Source organism: Scyliorhinus canicula, chromosome 4, assembly GCF_902713615.1.
Source record: "Scyliorhinus canicula chromosome 4, sScyCan1.1, whole genome shotgun sequence".
In the NCBI taxonomy this organism is placed as follows: domain Eukaryota; kingdom Metazoa; phylum Chordata; class Chondrichthyes; order Carcharhiniformes; family Scyliorhinidae; genus Scyliorhinus; species Scyliorhinus canicula.
The window spans coordinates 200,589,437-200,612,466 of record NC_052149.1 but is presented as its reverse complement, the minus strand read 5'-3'; the positions used below and the strand labels follow the sequence as shown (position 1 = coordinate 200,612,466).

Below are 23,030 nucleotides of genomic sequence, written 5' to 3'. Positions count from 1 at the left end.
CCCGAACAGGTGCCGGAATGTGGCGACTAGGGGCTTTTCACAGTAACTTAATTGCAGTGTTAATGTAAGCCTTCTTGTGACAATAAAGATTATTAATTGTTTATTAAAAGAGGAATCAACTAAAGATCTCTCAAATACATTGTGAATACAAATAATTTATAGGTGTGAACAAAACTATTCCCATCTGTTGAAATTAGACAATTAGAATATTCTTTAAAAGAAAATTCCTGCTCAAAATGTGAGGTGGTGCCATAATTTACAGCATAATGGTGTTATTACTTCACCAAACAAGCCCAGGACTTTTATTCTTGTAGTTTTAATTACATTCACAGACATGTAAAGCCTTAAACGGAGTGGGTGATTCCCTTCTCTGTTCTCCCATATACACCAACATTGATACACCAAAGAACACTTGAAAGAGTCAATACAACCTGTACTTTACTGTAATACTTCATCCTTTGCTGGGGTTATACACAGTACAGAGGCTAGTTTTAGTCAGATGTAACATGCAATCTCAAGAGACCAGTGAACTGTTACTATATTTTTGATGCCTGCTGCAGCTTTTAGGATTGAGTACTTGGATGATGAATAAAATTCTGTGAGTTTTGGACAATTTGAAATTCTGCTTTGGGGAGTAGACTCCATTGATAAAATCTTGTTTGTTGTGGAATTTGGATTCTCTTCATTGCATTGGAGCAGTCTAAACGCCACATGACATGAGTATCAGCTTTTAAAGAGATCCAACGTCTACCATTATTCTGATCCTAAACCTTTGATACTTGCTTGTTTTATAACCTACATGAATGGTGAAGGATGTGACTGCTCTGCCAGTCATAAGCAGAAGTGGTGTTATCGGTGACACCACGGGACCTAAGGCCCTCAGGTTCTTCTATCCCTAACACACTATAATAACGAAACTCAGAAAATAATTTGGAAAAAAATCATACTTAATCAGTTCCTGGGACGTCCTGTTGCACCATTATAGTAACAATCCCTTTAACTAAAACATCTTGCTCCAAAATTTTCGTCACAGGTTTTCAAGGCCACTATAAGTGTACATTGTAAAGGAGAACAATGCCATTTTTGTCTTGCTCTATAAATACTGTACAATGCATTTAGAACAAAATCTGAAGCGTCAGCTGCGTACAGGATACATCCATGTACTTGGGAATGTTTACATAATTGCAGTGTCAATTTGTGTGAGAGAGGTGGAGATGGCATGGATTTTCCTATCATCAGTATTTTAACAGCTGCATTAATCCATTGTAACACAGTTGCGTTAACACTGGTGCGAACGGAATGCAGTTTGGAAAATCCATGGTAGTCTATTTTTCCACAGCCCGCTTATTTCTGAGACTTTGAGAAGGAAGTTAGAAAAGCATGTGGGATGAGCTTCACAAATAAGGGGTATTGAGTAAAAAGCTGAGAAATGATGCTGAAATAAAACAGAGAATGCTAGAAATATGCAGCAGGTCAGACAGCATCTGTGGAGAGAAACAGAGTTAACGTCTGGAATCTGCCACTTGGGGATTTCACACGCTGCCCAAAAAAAGCAGCACGACATCTGCGCTGACTCTTAGGAGGAAGATCTGCCATCTCTTTGACCCATCAGGCGGTTAGAAGATAGCAGCGGGCCTTCTTCTCTCGACAGAGGATCTTGGGATATGACATCCTGCCTGCCAAGAAGCTGCCAGCCGATCGGGGCCAACCGACCAAATTTTCAGGCCCTCCCGTCTTGTTCCTCATCTGCGGGGGCAGAAGATTCCGGACAGTATTTCAGATTGTGGTAATCCTTCATCAGGCTATTAGAAGTTATGCTGAACCGGTTAAAGCTCTGGTTAGGTCACAATTAGAGCATTAAATCCAGTTCTGGTGACATCATCTTCGGATGGATCTGAGGGTCCTTGAGAAGTTGCAGAGGAGGTTTACCAGAATAGGGTTTTAGCTACAAAGTTAGTTGGGGGAAGTGGAAGTTGTTCTTATTGAATCAAAAGAGAATGGAGATTAAATAGAGGTGTATGACTGGTTTAGATACAGTAGACGAAATAAGTTGTTCCCCTTTAGCTGATAGTATAAGGACAAAGGGACATATACGGGTGGATTCTCCATTGCCTGACATCGGGATTCCCGATCGGGTGGAGAATGGCCGGTTGCCAGAAAAACTGGATTGGCGCCGGGCGGCAGACCCACTGCAATGCCCTGCGAGTGACAGCAGTGTGCTTGCTGCCCTCCGCCGGTGTGAACATGTAAATGACAGTATAAAGCTCCCATCAGAGACCCCCATCAGAAAGCTGAAAAGCAGTCCAGACAGTATAGTGAAAAATCGCTGCATTTTCACTTACCCTTTCCTAATATCTGCCTCAGACAATATCTTTAAAACAGCAGCTGTTACAACTGGCAGAGGCTTCTTCAAAAGCCAAATATGCTTGAAAGGGCTTTAAATCCCCTGACAGCCTTTGAAATGCAAATCTTCCATTCAATTTCATACAGCAATACCTTTGGCTAGCCAGTGATTGAGTTTTATTGGTCCAGACATAGGTGCTTGGTGGATTGTTTATTTATCTTTCCCTTTACGTTTAAATGCATCTCCATTACGGTGCTAACCACAGTGCTTATAAACCCTCTTGCTATGATTGGCAGCTCCTCGCCACATCATAAGTAGTTTGAAGTGCCTGGGTGTCGATGGACGGGAATACGTCCATTCAAAATCCACTTCAGGCAGTGTATTTGATACAATCTTGTTATATACTCTGTGATATTCCCCATTTCAATTAGGTCCTTTCAACTATCAGAACCAACAAGTCGAGGGCAATAAATGTATTCCGTGAAAGAAATAAAAGAAGTGACCAGCTGATGTCATCGAATATATCGTTCTAAATACCCTCCTGCAACCCAAGTTTTAAAACTCTGCCCGTTTCATTGTTCAGGTGCTAGCGTACAAAGGTTTCACCCTCTTGTGTTTCATTGAAATCAATACTGGCAAAACACCGCTTTTTATGATGCTTATTAAAAAATAAAACTGAAAGTTACTTATCTAAGCATTAACCAGGTTGTTGGTGGCCATATCTTTCTAATTAATAACTGTAAGTTTGCGTTTGTTATACTAATTACATATGTGGAACTGCTGCAGCAGAAAACATTGCTAAGCACAATTAGTTAATTGCTCATAGTTAAGGAATGATGTTTCTCAGCTGCCACAGTTCCAAGTAAATAATTGCACCTCTGATCAAATACTCTGTGTAAGGGAGAATTCTGCAGCATCATTCCATTCTGTCACTGTTTGGCTTGTGAATGCAATGCTTTGGAAGAGGAGGAGATGCCCCATGAGCTCAAAGCAATATGAATTCTGTACCTGGCTTGGGATTTGGATGTGCGTAGGAGAACAAATTGGATCTGTCTGCACTTAAACTGCAGTGTCCCCCTAAATATTCATATTGTGTTTCTGATTGAAATTTTCTCCATGGTTTTACACCGCATAGGAGAGGGTGAGATGGAGACAGGGAATGCAAAATTGTTATGTATGGTCTGCGTCTTACAGGAAAAGTATCAATGTGATTGAGTGAGGATTGTTTGCTTTGTTACCACTATGTCATCCTAAATTGATAAATATCAGCTGGATGTGGTGTTTTTTGGATTCAAGCAACAAAGGATAAATTCAGAAACTCCCACGATTGTCTTGTAGCTGATGCTTCATTTTGGAAGGTATCATGTGCCAACTGCACTCTCCATGGCTGCTGTGACTGCTGATGTACAGTCTATAGTCTTCCCTTGAGATTTGAGATGACGTTATTCCCATATAATCATTTCCAGTTATGCAATTTTCTACTTATCGAAAAATCTAAACTTTCTTTTGGAAACTACAATTATATTGATTGCTGGAGGGGCAGCTGGCTATGCATACGAATAAAAATTCAACCTTTTTCCCATATGGACATTGGTTGCCCCAAACATTCTCTGGAGCTACTGAGTGATATTGCGTTTACTGTGTCCCCCACTGTGTGTTCGAGCTAATGCCCTGGTTAATGAGTTGTGTTAAACTCTTGTCTGCATTATTTCTAGGCAATCATTCATGTGTTTAGAATGAATTGTATCAAGGAACTCGAACCCCCTGGCTGCAGTTTGCACTTGACTGCTGCTTGTCCTTAAATGCAGGCGGTAGGGCAAGGTTATTGCCACTACAAGGACCTGCCAGTCTGTGATTGGGGTCAGGTTGCTTAGGTAAAGTTGGGGCATCCAACCATTAATTGGGAAAAGCACTTAAGGTAATACGAGGAAAAGTTGTTGAAGGCCTTTGACTTGCTAAAAATGAACATTTTCAAAACAAAACACTGCACCATTAAATCATTTGAATTAGCCATTTCAACCCTCTAAAATGTGAACACAGGCATCCTTGCATAGCCAGTATATTTTTGGATAATATATTTCAAGTCATTTGCATGCTATAGAGAGAAATTATCTAAAATTGGATGATCTGTCAGAATGGTCGCTGATCTATTTCTTGCTTTCAGCTACTCGATTCTGCTGATGGGATTCTCCGTTTGGGATACAATGTTATCCCGCTGGAATTGAACTGTAACTGGTTTACGATTCCCCCTAGGAGCGCAAACCTGCAAGCAATTCCACATTCCTTGCCATGCAAATTTATGCGTGGCATGGAATACAAAGGATTCCCAAGGAATCCCGCAAGCGGGCCTCCCAATTGTCTGGGCAGCTCGATAGTGCGGCCCCACGAACGCCCCCCCTCTCCCATACATAAATCGGCTCTCAACCAACCACCCACATGCACAGCAGCCCCCCCCCCCCCACCCTCACATAGCCTGAGTGCCCCCTGACCCCCAAGTATGGGGGTGAAAACCCTCCCGGACTGAGCACTGAGGCAATATGGGTAGAGCTAAGAAATAGGAAGGGTGCAGTAACATTGTTGGGACTTTACTACAGGCTTCCCAAAAGCGAGCATGAAGTAGAGGTACAAATATGTAGACAGGTTATAGAAAAATGTAGGAGCAATAGGGTGGTCGTGGTGGGGGATTTTAACTTCCCCAACATTGAATGGGACTCATGTAGTGTTGGAGGCATAGATGGAGCAGAATTTGTTTGGAGCATCCAGGAGAGTTTTTTAGAGCAGTATGTAAATAGTCCAACTCGGGAAGGGGCCATACTGGACCTGGTATTGGGGAATGATCCCGGCCAGGTGGTTAAAGTTTCAGTCGGTGATTACTTTGGGAATAGAGATCACAATTCCATAAGTTTTAGAATACTCATGGACAAAGACGAGAGTGGTCCTAAAGGAAGAGTGCTAAATTGGGGAAAGGCCAAGTATAACAAAATTCAGCAGGAGCTAGGGAATGTGGATTGGGAGCAGCTGTTTAAGGGTAAATCCACAGTTGAAATGTGGGAGAAACCTTAAGGAAAGGTTGATTAGAGTGCAGGACAGACATGTCCCTGTGAAAATGAGGGATAGAAATGGCAAGATTAGGGAACCATGGATGACGGGTGGAATTGTGTGACTAGCTAAGATGAAAAAGGAAGCATACATAAGATCTAGGCGACTTAAAACTGATGAAGCTTTGGAGGAATATTGGGAAAGTAGGACAAATCTCAAACGTGCAATAAAGAGGGCTAAAAGGGGTCATGAAATATCTTTGGCTAACAGGGTTAAGGAAAATCCCAAAGCCTTTTATTCGTATATAAGGAGCAAGAGGGTAACTAGAGAAAGGATTGGCCCACTCAAAGACTAAAGAGGGAATTTATGCGTGGAGTCAGAGGAAATGGGTGAGATTCTTAATGAGTACTTTGCATCGGTATTCACCGAGGAGAGGGACATGACGGATGTTAAGGCTAGGGATGGATGTTCAAATACTCTAGGTCAAGTCGGCACCTCCGCTGGCAAAGCGTTCCAGGCATCCACCACCCTCTGCGTAAAAAACTTTCCACGCACATCTCCCTTAAACTTTCCCCATTTCACCTTGAATTCGTGGCCCCTTGTAATTGACACCCCCACTCTTGGAAAAAGCCTGTTGCTATCCACCCTGTCCATACCTCTCATAATTTTGTAGACCTCAATCAGGTCCCCCCTCAATCTCCGTCTTTCCAACGAAAACAATCCTAATCTACTCAACCTTTCTTCATAGCTAGCACCCTCCATACCAGGCAACATCCTGGTGAACATCCTCTGCACCCTCTCTAAAGCATCCACATCCTTCTGGTAATGTGGCGACCAGAACTGCACGCAGTATTCCAAATTTGGCCTATACAACTGTAACATGACTTGCCGACTCTTATACTCAATACCCCGTCCGATGAAGGCAAGCATGCTGTATGCCTTCTTGACCACTCTGTCGACCTGCGATGCCACCTTCAGGGTACAATAGACCTGAACTCCCAGATCTCTCTGTACATCAATTTTCCCCAGGACTCTTCCATTGACCATATAATCCGCTCTTGAATTGGATCTTCCAAAATGCATCACCTCGCATTTCCCTGGATTGAACTCCATCTGCCATTTCTCTGCCCAACTCTCCAATCTATCTATATTTTGCTGTATTCTCTGACAGTCCCCCTCGCTATCTGTAACTCCACCAATCTTAGTATCATCTGCAAACTTGCTAATCAGACCACCTATACCTTCGTCCAGATCATTTATGCATATCACAAACAACAGTGGTCCGAGCACGGATCCCTGTGGAACACCACTAGTCACTTTTCTCCATTTTGAGACACTCCCTTCCACCACTACTCTCTGTCTCCTGCTGTTGCCCAGTCAGTTCTTTATCCATCTAGCTAGTACACCCTGAACCCCATGCGACTTCACTTTTTCCATCAACCTGTCATGGGAAACGTTATCAAATGCCTTACTGAAGTCCATGTATATGACATCTATAGCCCTTCCCTCAACAATTAACTTTGTCACTTCCTCAAAGAATTCTATTAGGTTTGTAAAACATGACCTTCCCTGCACAAAACCATGCTGACTATCACTGATAAGTCTATTTTCTTCCAAATGTGAATAGATCCTATCCCTCAGTATCTTCTCCAACAGTTTGCCTACCACTGACGTCAAGCTCACAGGTCTATAATTCCCTGGATTATCCCTGCTACCCTTCTTAAACAAAGGGACAACATTAGCAATTCTTCAGTCCTCCGGACCTCACCCGTGCTCAAGGATGCTGTAAAGATATCTGTTAAGGCCCCAGCTATTTCGTCCCTCGCTTCCCTCAGTAACCTTGGATAGATCCCATCCGGACCTGGGGACTTGTCCGCCTTAATGCCTTTTAGAATACCCAAAACTTCCCCCTTCCTTATGCAGACTTGACCTGGAGTATACTTGGTCTTTCCCCAATTTAGCACTCTTCCTTTAGGACCACTCTCGTCTTTGTCCATGAGTATTCTAAAACTTATGGAATTGTGATCTCTATTCCCAAAGTAATCATCCTCCATAGTGCCCTCCTTAATCACAGCTGTGATATCATCTCTGACCAGTAATGCAACTCCTCCACCCCTTTTACCTCCCTCTCTATCCCTCCTGAAGCATCTATACCCTGGGATATTTAGTTGCCAGTCTTGCCCTTCCCTCAACCAAGTCGCAGTAATACCAATAACATCATATTCCCAGGTATTAATCCAAGCCCTAAATTCATCTGCTTTACCTGCTACACTTCTCGCATTAAAACAAATGCACCTCAGACCACCTGTCCCTTTGCGTTCATCATCTCTTCCCTGTCTACTCTTCCTCTTAATCACAATGAGTTTATTCTCTAGTACCTTACTGGCTTTAGTCGCTGCCTCTTTACTGACCTCTAACTTCCTAATCTGGTTCCCATCCCCCTGCCACATTAGTTTAAAACCTCCCCAACAGTGTTAACAAAAGCACCCCCTGGGACATTGGTTCCAGTCCTGCCCAGGTGTCGACCATCCGATTTGTAATGGTCCCACTGCCCCCTGAACCGGTTTCAATGTCCCAAAAATCTGAACCCCCTCCCTCCTGCACCATCTCTCAAGCCATGTATTCATTCTGACTATTCTTGAATTTCTACTCTAACTGTCTCGTGGCATTGGTAGCAATCCTGAGATTACTACCTTTGAGGTCCTACTTTTTAATTTATCTCCTAACTCCCTAAATTCTGATTATAGGACCTCATCCCGTTTTTTGCCTACATCGTTGGTGCCTATATGCACCACGACAACTGGCTGCTCACCCTCCCCCTTCAGTATGTCCTGCAGCCGATCTGAGACATCCCTGACCCGTGCACCCGGGAGGCAACATACCATTCGGGAGTCTCGTTTTCGACCACAAACACCTGTCTACTCCCCTTACGATTGAATCCCCTATGACTATAGCCCTGCCAGTCTTTTTCCTGCCCGTCTGTGCAGCAGAGCCAGCCACAGTGCCATGAACCTGGCTACTACTGCCTTCCCCTGGTGAGTCATCTCCCCCAACAGTATCCAAAACGGTATACCTGTTTTGGAGGGAGATGACCGCAGGGGACACCTGCATTGCCTTCCTGCTCTTTCTCTGCCTTTTTGTCACTCATTCCCTGTCTCCCTCACCAATCCTAATCTGCGGTGTGACTAACTCACTGAACGTGCTATCCACGACATCCTCAGCATCGCGGATGCACAAAGTGAGTCCATCCGCAGCTCCAGAGCCGTCATGCGGTCTAACAGGAGCTGCAGCTGAACACAATTCCCGCACATGAAGGTGTCAGGGACATCAGCCACGTCCTTGAACTCCCACGTTGAGCACGAGGAGCATAACACGGGTCTGGGATCTCCTGCCATTTTTACACCTTACCTTGACTGATTACAAATATAATATCAAATAATGAATAAGTGAAAGGAATAAAGATTTTACTTACCAATCCCAACACTCACCAACACACGAAGAGTTAAATTTCTCCCAGCTACTGCTAATTGGAGCACTTTCCTTACCAACCAATCAGGTCACTGTTTTCCTGTGATGTCACTCTTCAAATTTATCCCCAAAGACCCTGTGGCCGCTGTTTAAGCAGCGAAGCAGCTCCGCCCACTCCAACAGCAGAATTCCCGCCGAAACGACTCAAATCCGCGAAGCAGCTAGTTTAAATACTCACCGCTCGGCTCTGTAGCTCCGCCCACTCCAATAGCAGAATTCCCGCCGAAAAGACTCGAATCCGCGAAGCAACTAGTTTAAATACTCACCGCTCGACTCTGTAGCTCTGCCCATTCCAACAGCTGAATTCCCGCCGAAAAGACTCAAATCCGCGAAGCATCTAGTTTAAATACTCACCGCTCGACTCTGTAGCTCCGCCCACTCCAACAGCTGAATTCCCGCCGAAAAGACATTTCAACAAATGTATTAGTGCAGTCTTAATATTCCATTAGAGTTTGAATGTGAATATTATAATATGTAGTTTTACATTTATACACACATTTGATGTAATATTTCACAGCTTTCTTTGATTAATCCATGCTGAAAATTCCTCACCGTGATAAATGTGTTGATGTTTGTGACAGGAGGCAGGGAACCCAATTCAATTACGTGTCTTATCAACATCCTCTGAAAATCATTCCAAGCAATTGAAGCAGAATCAGAATAATGGGCCATATTTTGAGTACAATTAATGTTTGGGGGTTGGTTGGCTGGGCGGCTGGTTCGTGATGCGGAGCGACGCCAACAGCACGAGTTCATTTCCCGTACCAGCTGAGGTTATCCATGAAGGTTCCGTCTTCTCAACCTGCCCCTTGCCTGAGGTGTGGTGACCCTCCAGTTAAACCACCACCAGTCAGCTCTCTCTCTCTCTCAAAGGGGAGAACAGCCTTTGGTTCTCTGGGACTATGGTGACTTTCATTTTATTTCACAATTAATGTTACCCATTGAATTATTTCAGTGAATTATAACGGTCTACTGTTGGGCCAGAAATGGACAGAATTGATGGACTGAATGACCTTTTTCTCTTTTAAATAAAAAAATATTATTTTCCTGTTTTCTTGCATGGAGGTGAAGACTTAATGAGGGATTTAATTCTACATTTGGGCTCAAACATTGAGTGTGGGCAGAGTTGGAGTTGGGTGATGTTGTGGAGCTGTCATGATCCCAGCTGGACACATCAGACCATAGAATAGAAGAATCATCAAATCCCTAGAATGCAGAAGGGGGTCATTCAGCCCATCGAGTCTACACCGACCCTATTTAGGACCACTCCCCCACTTTATCTCTGTAATCCCAAAACCCCACCTAACCTTCGGACACAATTTAGCTTAGCCAATCCACCTAACGTGCACATCTTTGGACTGTGGGAGGAAACTGGAGCATCTAGAGGAAACTCATGCAGACACGGTGAGAAAGTATAAACTCCACACAGAGAATGCACCCGAGGTTGGAATTGAACCCTGGTCCCAGGTGATGTGCGGCAGTAGTGCTAACACTGAGAACTTTTTCCGTTGAATGGTGTCCAGTATATCTGAAATTCCTACATTCATGACAGTGAAGGAAGGCAGTCTTAGTGATAGCACGGAAATGTGTTCAGACACCCATCTTGGCGTCAAGTATGCTACATATGATGCAAAGAGGTTAGAACCCAGTTTATCCGAGAATCACATAATGGTTTTTGTGTCTGTGCTGGCTCTATCCAAGAGTAACTCAGCCTGTCCCAATTCCTTGCCTTTACCCTGTAGCCCTACATTTTCTTTCAGGTGCTTATCCAATTCTCAAACTGAAAAATAGGGACCATAACAACATATCTAATTTTTAGAGTGCAGTTGGATTCCTGCAAAGAAACAATTGTCAATTTTGTAGATGACAATCAAAAAATGGAGGAGTTATTTGGTAAATATTTTGCATTAGTCTTTATTGCAGAGAAGAAAGTGAATTCTTAAGTCATTGAGAGTGAAATGAGTGAAGTGGTGGATAAAAGGACCGTTTTCAAAAAGTCAGTTGAGCCAAAGCGTTTCAAAACCCCTTGGCCTGACCGGATGCATCCAAACATCCTGAGATGAGGGAGAAAACTGCAAGATCCTCGAAATTAAGGGAAACATCTGGACCTGATTGTCTTCAAGGGATGCTGACACAATCGGATTGGCTGCCTGTTTTACATCCTGTCTCCATCGAAGAGTAAAATAATTGGCTTGTAGACTGGGCGATATAACCAAACACATTGATTTCCTTCTGATATTACAAGATTGTTGCGGAACACGGCTGCAAGAGTAGACCATTCAGCCCCTCGAGGAGGTTCTGCCATTTAATTGATCTTGGCTGATTTGTATCGCAATTCTATTTACCCGTCTTTGCTGCATAATCTTAAGTACCTTTATGAAACAAGTTATTTACCTTAGTCTTTAAAATTTCTAACTGGCATCTGCAACCATTTGGTGAAAAGTGCTCCAGATTTCCATTGCCCTTTGTGTGGGAGAAGCGCCTCCTGATTTTATTCCTAAATGGCCAAAGTCTAGTTTTAGGATTGTGCTTTATTGTTCTGGATGTTCCACCAGTAGAAATGTTTCCACCTTATCTATCCTATTGAATCCTTTGGGTTTTTTAAAAATTAAGATACCTGCTGAAGTCTACTTGATTATATAACAGGGCAGAAATTATATTTGTTTTTCCAGGTATGCTTAAAGTTGATGAGCTGATGATGGAGAGGATCATTGAGGAGCTTGAAAGTCAGTGCCAGGAGAACATGAACCTGGCAATTGAAACGGAAGAGGGTCTGGGGATTGAATATGACGAGGATGTGGTGTGTGATGTGTGCCGCTCCCCAGAAGGAGAGGACGGTAATGAGATGGTTTTCTGTGACAAATGCAACATCTGCGTTCACCAGGTAAAGGGCCACTGTTTGTTCGTGTCCTCAATATTCCATGAATGTTTATGTATGAAATTCTTTTTACCGTAATTGATGCCCCAGAGGCAGCAAGATGTAAGAATAGCAGATATGGGAAAAGGGAGCTGTTCTGAGATTGGGGCGGAATCTTTGGAGCTTTACTCTGTATTCAGTCTGTGTTGTACCTGACATGAGAATGCATGATGATGCACAGTCAGAATGATAGTCCAAAAAGCTTCTAAACCCATTCAGCCTCTTTTTTCCACATGCTATATGTGTTTAGTATTCCATGGACTTCACCATACCTTTTTTATCTCCTGGTAAACATTCTTAAATACAGGTTCTTTAGAGTTTCTCCCTGCATGAAGCAAAAGTTCTATTCTGATTTAAGTCTTACATCCTAAGGGGCGGATTCTTTGTTTCTGGGTTGAAGTGCTGACGGCAACGGAGAATCCGTGGACTTTCACGTCAGAAAAATTGGCGCCACACCTGCACCGATTCTGCTACTGGTGAGGGGCTAGCACCAGCGCCATGTGGAACACCATCGAAATCCACGTAAAACGGTGCAGGAATCGGTGGGTCTGTGATGGACACTCGCAGGGCTGACAAGCTGCAGCCGTGCTTAAACAATCCCCCCCCCCCCCCCCCCCCCCCCCCCCCCCAATACAGATCGGGCCAAAAATATGGGACGGGTTATGCTGGAGCACTCATAAAGCTAATGGGTCGGTGGGGCCAGAGGGCACCCAGTTGGTGGTCACCTGGACACTGTACTGTCCGTACACCCTCTGCCTCTCTCAGCAGCTACCACACCAGGTTTATGATTTGTGAGAGCACACGTGAGCCGCGCTCTTGGGAACCCGGCCCATCGGAAGTGGAGCATCGTGGGTGGGCCCACTAATGATATGTGAACGGTGTTTCAACTTCAGCAGCGTCCGACGCAGTCACTCTGTTTTTGGGGAGGCGGAGCATCTGGCGCGGGAGCTATTCTCTGCCCGATGGCATGTCCCGATTTCAGCAAGGCCAGCAGAGAATCCCACCCTGTGGGATTTCTTTGGTGTCAGGTTTTGTGGGTTTTACGCTCCACAATTCCTTGGAGTGAGTGAACCATCAATCTCCTACCAACTAGGTTGTGGGTTTACCTGCCTAATTTGTGGGAAAAAGTAGGAAGATCCAGGAGTCAAATAAAGAAACCTCACCTCTGCACTCAGTCTTACAACAGTGCATCATGCGCCATTAACAGGATCTTTAACTTTGCTAGATGGATGAATATGAACTCTAGAACCGTGTATCTCGGATTTTAGGTTACTTACTTACAGGTACTTGAATAGTACTCTGTAGACAAAGTGTATTTACAGTAATTATAAATTGCTTCAAAGCTCCCAAACAACAGGTACTTTCCCATACTAGCACTTGCCGTGAAACTAACCTCTGGCACAGTTTCTCAACATTACCACAGGCCTTCCCCTTGTCTATACTGGGTTCAGGTTGCTATCTAGTTACAATAAAGCCCAAATTAAATTCCAGATTTATTTGATGATCTGCTGGAATAAAAGGATTTTAAAATTCTATTTCTCGTAACCACATAGCCAGTCATTCACAGGATTCTAAATGGTGTTGGTCTAACAAGCACATCTGGTAAATAAATCTGTACTGTCAACAGCTGCACAAGTTGTAATTGAATGGAATGATAAAACATTTCATCAGTTTCAGATATATTGAGTGATCTGTTACAGATTTCTGACCCAGGAAAGAGGCAGCATTAGATTCCTGCATGTCACCTGGTCCTGGGATGTGTATTTTCTTCAATTTTTAGTAGCCTCAATCAACTTGTTTGGAGCCCCGCGCCAGGCCAGAGAATCGTCGCAACCGTGCCACGACGCCCTGATGCCGGCGAGCGATTCTCGGTGGTGCGCGAATCGCCACCATTTGCGCTGGCTCCTTTGGCGCGGCACCGGCCATGGCCCGCTGGAATCGGCGGGGCCCAATTCGCTGGGCCAAGCCACTGCACGGATACGACAGAGTCCCACCGGCGCCGTTCACCCCTGGTCGCTGCCAGCGGGAAATCTGCGGGAACAGTGGGTGGGTGGGGGGGGGGGGGGTGGCCTGTGGGGGAGGAGGGGGGCCTCTGATGGGGTCTGTCCCGCGATCGGGGCCCATCGATTGCCCCCCCCCCGGGGCCGGCCGGCCCCTGAACACCGACTCCATCTTGAGTCTGGCCCAGCCGGTGTGCTAAAGAAGTCGCATGCGCAGGATGGCGTGGCCCAACTGTGCATGCGCAGGATTAAGTTGGCCCAACTGCGCATGCGCGGGTTGGCGTGGTGCCCATTTTGCGCCATGAAAGAAGGCTGGTGCAGCGTGAACCGCTCCAGCGTCAGGCCAGAATCGTACGTAACCGGGCCCGGTTCATGCCGTCGTGAAACGCGACGGCGTTCACGACGGCACAAACTCTTAGGCCCAATATTGGAGAATTGCCCCCTATGTCTCCGCCCTTAAGAATCTCTTTAAGCACCCTTCACTTTGGCCAAGATATTGACTGCTCCCTGCTAATCTCCCCCTTCATAGCTTACTTGACATCAAAGGTGTTATATGAATCAAAAGTTATTGCTTTCAGAGCTAAATATTAATCAATTTTACCCCTGCAAGTGTTGTGACTGGCAAGGAAGAATCCAATAAATAATGCACCATGCAAACGATTGCATCGTTTTGCCAACTTTCAATAACCTTTGCTTTGCCCTGACAGCTCAGGAATTACCAGGTTTCAGGCATGTACATTCCAGATTGAGGCCAGTGGCTTTGCTATTAGGCGTATGCTTTAACTTTAAATCCTGTGATTTAATCCTTTAAACTGTGATTACTGACTGCCTGAATACAGAGATCATGGCTTGGTGAGTCTTTCGAGCCTCAGAACCAAAATGTACCAGCATGGGTTTGATGATTCTTAAAGTAGCCGACTGGTTCCTGTGATGTCACTGACTTTGCACCCATCTGGAATTTCCACAGACCTTCAGATTCCCCAACATAGTTTTGACAGAAGCTCAGAGCCCCAGAGAGATAGTGGCCTTTTCAAAATTAGAGCAGGAGATCCCTGCAAAGATTCTCCCCCAATATTTAGATGTCATAAATAATTGTTTGTCTTAACTGTGACGATATAGATTTATATAGAATTTATAGTGCAGAAGGAGGCCATTCGGCCCATCGGGTCTGCACCAGGATAGAGCACCCTACCTAAGGCCACACCTCCACCCTATCCCTGTAACCCAGCAACCCCACCTAACTTTTGGACACTACAGGGCAATTTGGCGTGACCAATCCACCTAACCCGCACATCTTTGGACTGTGGGAAGAAACCGGAGCATCCGGAAGAAACCCACACAGACATGGGGAGAAAGTGCAAACTCTGCACAGACAATGACCCAAGCCGGGTCCCTGGCGCTGTGCTACCGTGTCGCCCTGTAGTCTGTTTCCACAATAGAATCATTTAAATGAGATCCATGGTGCATGAGAATAAAATTCCTGTTAGTTTTATATGTCTCATTTAAATATTGATTGCAACATTGGCTAATTTGGCTAATCTTTAAAGATTTCAGTTGAATGTTTATTTGATTATGACAGACGACTATTTGACTCACGTGTCTGCATAGAAGAGTTTATTCGCTTTGGTTCTCGAAGGAGACACCTGACCCTTTGCTATTTTTAAACCACAATAGGCTTGTTATGGAATCCTGAAGGTGCCCCTTGGCAGCTGGTTATGTCGGACGTGTGCTCTGGGTGTTCAGCCGAAGTGTTTGCTGTGTCCCAAGAGAGGAGGTGCGCTGAAGCCAACACGCAGTGGCACAAAGTGGGTCCATGTTAGCTGTGCCTTATGGATACCTGAAGTAAGACATCCATCTGGAAAGTGATTAACAACAGGGTCCCAGCAAAACTGCCATTGGGAGAAGGGGGCTGTTCATCGCTTTTCCTGTTGAACAAGCAGAATAAGTTCACGGGTTAAATACTTTGTTGCTACAAAACCAATTGGGTGATTTGATTTTGTTGTGAATGGCGTGATCAGGCGACAGTTTGCTAGAATCAAATATTTAGAGGTTAGCAAACTTACTTAAAAGAAAGTGTCTTGTGTAATCTGGGGATTTTTTTTCTTTCTTTTAAAAGACTTTGTTGTTTGGATGATAACTGCTCTCACGAGAATTAAATAATACACTGGGTTTGACACAGCTCTCTGGAATCTGATCAAATCTTTTCTCTTAGTTGCAAATGACTCATTTGAAATGAATGTGGACAGTCTCAGCCCTCTTTCCCCATGAGAATGGGGCGACAGAAGTGTCTCATCAGTACATTGCTTTGGGAGTACTTGACATTAATACTGGGCATCTGAAATTAGTATGGAATGTTTTTATTTGCGGTAGCTTCCCTTGCCTTGATAAACACAGAAATAAATTGAAAAAAGAAAAGAATGAAGTTAATATACAACTCTGATCTTGCCCTGAAAGGCTAGTCGCTCTTACACATTTTATTTTAAATCGGCAATTCCAGGAGGAGGTCTAATTCCTTATATTTTGTCATTGCACAGTTCCTCTAACTGTGAGGCAGGACAGCCACATGTTCACCCCCATGCAGTAGACTTTGCCATAAAGCATTACTCTATGTTTGTTTAAACTTTCTGCTGAAATGATGTTTTGCTGATTCTAATTGCAACATAATTGTTTTATAAATAGATTACCGGAGGGCAGTTGCCTCCTGTACATTGGCTAGAAACTTGCCACAAATGAGCTGGGTGAACTTGTGCCTTTTCCTGGTTACTATGTGGTCAGTCAATTTAATCTCAGTGACGGGAAAAGGCTTCATTAAACAATTAGCTGCCACTATTTTAGATAATGAAAGTCTATTAAATCTACACAAATCAAACTCATAGTAATAATTAAAACCCAAATGTGATGGAAATGTCAATTGCAATCGAAATGTTAATTGTCCTGCCTCTGTTTTTATTTCTGAGTTGTGTGTGTTTTATTTTGTCTCTTGAACGTTACATTGTCTGTAAAAATGTGTTCCTCTTTGTTTGCAGGGTGATAGCTTTAGGAGTCAGGATGGATCTGGACTTTGTTTTTTTTAAATTCCCTTTCCCTTCCCTTTTTACGCTATTATGAAAAGTCAGAAACCAATTAACTCACTCCGAGCTCAAGTCCTTTCAGTACCAATTTTGTGAGTCGCATTACCAATCTTGAGAGCAAATCGCAGTCACCCTCCCGGTTGAGGATTAGAATAAGATAGAAAATAAATTATATAATAAATGTACAATATTGAAACCTCAGTGTAGGGCCACAAACTGGGACTGGTGGTGTTCAGTTCTCAATTTTTACCACTTAGCAGTCCGCTAATCTCTCGGAATCAAATGAGTGCTGCAGCACCCAGTCAAATGTGATGTGGGCAGAGGCCGAGTTAGGATTTCTGCCAATTGCCCTGGTGGTGACAGGATGTGTGGATTGGTACGATCTAGGTTCTTGGATGGAAAAAAGCCAGGCCAAAAGATTCCATGGTGTGTCTAATTAAGCTTTACTGTGTTTCTATATTTTCAGGTAAGTATAGGTTGCCCTGAGAAGATGGAACCCATTACAAAGGTGTCACACATTCCTGCTAGCAGATGGGCTCTGGCTTGTAGCCTTTGCAATGAACGGACTGGGACATGTATTCAGGTCAGTATGAGCATGTCCGTCAGTTTCCAATATTGTTCCATGACTACAATGAAAGTGCAATGCACTTTGTTCTGTTCGAGGATGTAGTGGTGATTAAAGTGTCAGATTATGTCTTGTGCATTAATTATCTCCCTGCTTCCTAGCCTAGCCTGAACCTTCATTTTGACTGATCGTAGCAGGAGAATTTACACCTTAGTGGAAACTTGTGGAATCTAACTGTCTTGGGCTCTCCTGGTGGTGACAGCTTATTAACTGACCCATACAATGCTTTGCTTCCCACTCCTCCCCTTGCCCAGACTGTGCTAAATTAGCTGTTCTTAACCACGGCACTGATCGGAGCTTTGCAGGTTGTCACAGAACTCGAAGTAAATTGTTCTGGTTTCCCACTAGTCATCGCTGCCGACCAACTCTTCCTGGAAAGTACACTTGCATTGACTTTGTGCGAAATTCTCCCAAGCACCGCGCCAGTGGGTTCAATGGCGGGCGGGAGGGTGAGAATTCGGCAGGAGGCCCAAAACTCGGTTTTACGTAGGTGTGAATTTCCTACAGGATTTTCCACCGGTGTCCATTATGACAGATTGGGAAACCACTGGACAACGGCATGAAATTCATTTGCATGTGCCAGTGGGGTGCAGATGAAAGCCAGGGCACCTACGTCAAATTCTCTATGCACCGTAAGCATGTTTGGAACAATGCAGATATCAGGACTCACCTGGACAATGCCTGAGGCTGCCTCTGGAGTTCAGGATAGAGGCCTCCAGCAACTCTGGACTTCCGAACACCACAGCGGTCGGTAGGGGGACTTCTGCAGGTGGATCTTGCACATTCAGTGTCTTGGAGGGGGTCCATCTTCCAGCCTCAGAATGTTCCTGGAGTTCCGTCTTCTCTCTCAGGAGATCTATCTTCCAGTCTCAAAGTGCTCCCAGAGATCCATCTTCGTTTTCAGGAGGCCCACCTTCTTTCAGTGATGTTGGGCGCCTTTTCAATATGGTGCTCGGGTAGGGCGACAGACTACGCATCATCTGGCCTGCCCTGCCACGGAATACGGCGCAATACATCTGGTTGCATAATTAATTAGGTCGGAGCCAGAGGGTTTGGCGTGTTTTCCTGCCAGCCTCTGGAGCAGGAAATACTCCACGCTTCCGAACCCGCCTCGGGATTTAGTCCCCAGTTGGGAGAATTTTGCCCTTTAAGTGAAGAAAGAATCAGTCTTACATGTGATACCATCTGTGGGTGAACAGTCTACTGACGGTCATTGTCCAGGCCCGTATATGAAGGATGGTCACTTTATCAAGGTACCCAAAGTTGCCCATTACCCGTAGAACTGTGCTCCATTATACTGCCAGGTGAAAGGAGAAGGGAGAAATGGAGGGATAAAGATGCCTTCAAATAAATTTTAACTTAAAACTTGTGTACAGTGATAAAGCGTACATTTTAGTGAATTGTAAAGGGTTTGGGTGCATTACTTTAAAAAAAAATTTTACATCGAATTTTCAGCCCAGAAACAGATCTATCCTAAACAGCTTCTTCACACCTTACATTGCATTGCCCCATCAACAGATCTTTCTCTTCCTCCCTCATAGTTCATTGAGCTTTCTTTTAATGGATTTGTACTTAGCGCCTCAACCACTCCAAGTGATGGTGAATTACACATACTCACCACTTTTCCCCTTTGCCCTGACACTGTCAGTCCTCTACTTTCCTATCACCATGAGCTATACCTCAGGTTTGAACTAGAGATGGTGAGCCCACCAAAATTCTGTTGTCACTGTTCCAGCAACAAAAGTGCAGTGGAGCAGGGCTTAAGTTATAACAAAAGGACAAAAATCCTCAAGCTGACATCATTGACATGATTATAGGGACTATGCCTGGAAGGTGCTTCAGAAGAACCACCTCGATCTCCCAGCTGCAGTTAAAGCAGCTAACAACCCTTTATCTACAGGGAAACATCCGAGTTTCAACATTAACAGGCTTCTTTTCTTCTACACCGAGGGAAGCTCAGGGCCAAAGTTATTAAGGTGATTGATGAGCTTAATCTTGCTGCTTTTTGGGGGGTTGTCAAAGAATATAATTGATGAAATTCCTGGAATAGCACTGGAATTCCCCGGAAGGATTATGACACAGTAACTTTTTTGAGTCGATTTAAGGAAGTCGTTTCTGATCACTCATTCGCCCAGAAATTAGAGCACGCCCATTGGATAAGAAAGCATTCAAATCAGTCTCACAAATGAAACAATTTCATGCAAAGGGGCTTTTGTCATTTCATCAAATTAGCAAACCAATGGGCTCAAGCTGTTTGCTCTTAATATCTTTAAAGGGTGCAATAGTTCAGTGTATGAATCCCAAAAAGACTTGAGGGCTGAATTTTCCTGGAAATCAGCAAAGGACGATAGCGGGCGCAAAAAGCAGGGTTGAAGCTGCTGAGAGCAATGGAGGATTTCTGCGCTATAGAGTCCCACACTTAGAAATAGAAAGTAGCAAAGGCGGGTCCCACAACATATCGTTGGTGGGGAATCCTCTGATTCATTTGCCACACCAGTAACTTGGTCCTTTGTAGATAGGGGCACCATTTTAAAGGTCGCGTCGGTGCTAGGTTCAACCTGGAACTGCCCCCAGCAAAGCCCAATGCTGCTCCCTGGCACTGACTCCATGACCCACTCCCCACTGAATGATCGAGAGATGCAGCAACTTGAGCTCCCCTAGGAGGTCTGCTTGCCAGGTGTGCTCCTTGGGAATAATAATATGCTATTTAATTAAAATGATATTCCTGACTTTGAACGTTGGGAAATGTGCCCCATCACTGAAAGGGAGAGGGGACACTCGCATTACACATTCATGTCGATGTGAAACACAATTTGCCTGTTCTCGTGAGATTTTCCCCTCCCGTCGCCGAACCTACCTAATGCGATTGGGAGCAGAAAATCCCGGCCTGAATGTTCAAATCCTTATTGGCTGTGGGCGTGTATTTTAAGCTCTTTTTAACATACTTGCCGCATGATGGAGCTGGACTGCCAGTGTGACGGCCTCACCAGGAAAATGGGTTCCCTGGTGGATTGGAGGCAAAACCATTGCAGATTTGTGAACCATAAACTGAGTAAAATGGTGCGGGTAGTATTGTTTACTTTGAGATCTGCTTAATAGGAGCAGCATTACATCAATTATCTTTGCTCTCCTTTCCAGTGCTCAATGGCTTCCTGTATAACAGCATTCCATGTGACGTGTGCATTTGACCGCAACTTGGAAATGAGGACTATTCTTGCAGAGAATGATGAAGTTAAGTTTAAATCCTACTGCCTGGATCACAGCAGCACTACTACCAATTCCTGCACTAAACGAGATGAGGCCATGAGCAAATTGAACGAGGCACGGCAGCTTGCTGCAGCCGCCGATGGGATGCTGGAGGTGAACCAGAGTGAGCTGGAGAAGGCGAGCCTAAGGAAGCAGAAGCTGCAACAACTTGAGGAGGAGTTCTATGAACTGGTAAAGCCCTCCGATGTGGCCGAACAGCTGCAGATGTCTGATGTCTTGGTGGATTTTTTCTACCAGTACTGGAGACTCAAAAGAAAGTCAAATTTCAATAAGCCACTTCTGGCTCCAAAAACAGATGAAGTGGATAATCTCGCCCAGCAGGAGCAGGACATCTTATACCGACGACTGCGGCTCTTCACGCACCTTCGACAAGATTTGGAGAGGGTGGGTATGAATTTTAATGTTAGTTACACCTCATACAGACCATTGTGGAACCCATTCGTCACTTGTTTCTTTATCAAATCTTGCATTAACAACCATTATAATCTGGAACACTGATGTGGGCATTTTTGTGTGTTAACAAGGTCCAATAGTCTGTACTGCCTCCAACTGCCAACATAAAACAAATTGATCCTAACCCAAAAATCTGAATAGAAATAATAGCTAGGATTAGTGATTGATTGCAATGCTGTTGGTACACACACAGGGTTGTGACACACGCTCAAATTCAGTAATCTAGAGGAAGTGCAAGACTGGTTTAGGATAGCTTACTCCTTTGTTTCGACCTGGCTGAGGTTGGAAGCTGGAATTGGTGAAGTGATCCTTTATTATGCCATTTCATTGTTAATATTTTACAATTTTCTCCTGTGACCCTTAGCTCCTCGGTAGAAATTTCTCATTTTGTCTCTCAGTGACCCTCTAAAAGCAACAACCCCGTAGGGTAGGAAGAGTCAGCACGGTAGCACAGTGGTTTGCTTCACAGCTTCAGGGCCCCAGGTTCGATTCTCAGCTTGGATCACTGTCTGTGTTGAGTCTGCACGTTCTCCCCGTGCCTGCGTGGGTTTCCTCCGGGTGCTCCGGTTTCCTCCCACAGTCCAAAGATGTGCAGGTTAGATGGATTGGTCATGCTAAATTGCTCTTAGTGTCCAAAAAGGTTAGTTGGGGTTACTGAGTTACGGGTGTGGGCTTAAGTGGGGTGCTATTTCTAAGGGCCGGTGCAGACTCGATGGGCCAAATGGCCTCCTTCTGCACTATAAATTCTATGATTCTATGAGTAACCACAATTGTTTGCTGTTAAAGATACGTCAAGTACCTAATGAAATCATAGGATCCTGAATTACAAGTGTTTACGAGACATCCGGCTGATTCTAGTGGACATCTTAGCCAACTTTTCTTTTTCAAAAGTGTTGTCAACATGGCAGCAGGCAAACAGTTGGAAATGAGCTGGAAGTGCTCTCAGCCTATTGTATTTGTGAGTCATCCCTATTCCCACTGAAGTTGGTTTGAATTCCCCTGAATCTATGTCTTATCATTTATGACGCTACACAATCGTATAGACTCTCTTTCCCTTCTTTGTTTAACTTTTTTTTATTTTGATTTTTTTGTTTCCTTCTTTCTTACCAGATGTTATTTTAGTGTTCATTCCCTTCTCCGTGCCCCATGCACCTGTCTCTTAATTTCACTATTGTCCCTTTCTCAACTCCTATCTCTCCTTGATTTTTTTTTTTTCTCCTCATCTGCATCTTCTTTTTCAGCCAACTGATTTCCTGTTGTAAATTTACTGGAAATGTGTCGGAAACCCCATTTACACAAGTATGAGGGATTTTCAACGCACTTCTGACAGAGTTACAGCAGCAGAACAGGAGAAGCTCAGAGAAAATTATCTGTCTGTGATTGGCTGCACAGGATTGCAAAACCTAGTCTCGCAGACTAAAGAATGTATTATGTAAAAATTGCTTTATATCGAATTGTTAGTGAGCTATGTCCTGAAGTGGAAATAATAAACTCACTGATTCACTGTTACATTGGTTCACATTGATGTTATCAGATGGCATTCTTGGACAGGGAATTGAGTTTCCAGGCTGCTATTGGAGTTTACAGACCTACCTACTGCTTTTAACATGTTGAGCAACGTCTCCCATTTAAAACGGTTTGCATTCCTAGTTCTTATCCTGATCCCTATCTCCTTTCCTGTTTCTTGCCCTGATTTTCTTGCTTAGTTTCCAAATGTGGAAGAATTTGGTTTGTACCTTGGTTTGGGCAGCACGGTAGCACACGTGGTTAGCACTGTGGCTTCACA

The 23,030-nt window shown here is 44.2% G+C and overlaps 1 protein-coding gene across 12 annotated transcripts in view; it reads left to right on the top strand.

The window, feature by feature from the left end:
• The window catches only part of jade2 (jade family PHD finger 2), a 204,093-nt gene that overhangs the window by 124,815 nt on the left and 56,248 nt on the right, over window positions 1-23,030 (top strand). For all 12 annotated transcript variants that reach the window (XM_038795873.1, XM_038795874.1, XM_038795872.1 and 9 more), the window contains 4 exons: window positions 11,584-11,795; window positions 15,503-15,670; window positions 17,366-17,482; window positions 20,663-21,175. In XM_038795873.1, the coding sequence (XP_038651801.1) occupies window positions 11,584-11,795; window positions 15,503-15,670; window positions 17,366-17,482; window positions 20,663-21,175 (1,010 nt within the window). The remainder of the gene's footprint in view (window positions 1-11,583; window positions 11,796-15,502; window positions 15,671-17,365; window positions 17,483-20,662; window positions 21,176-23,030) is intronic.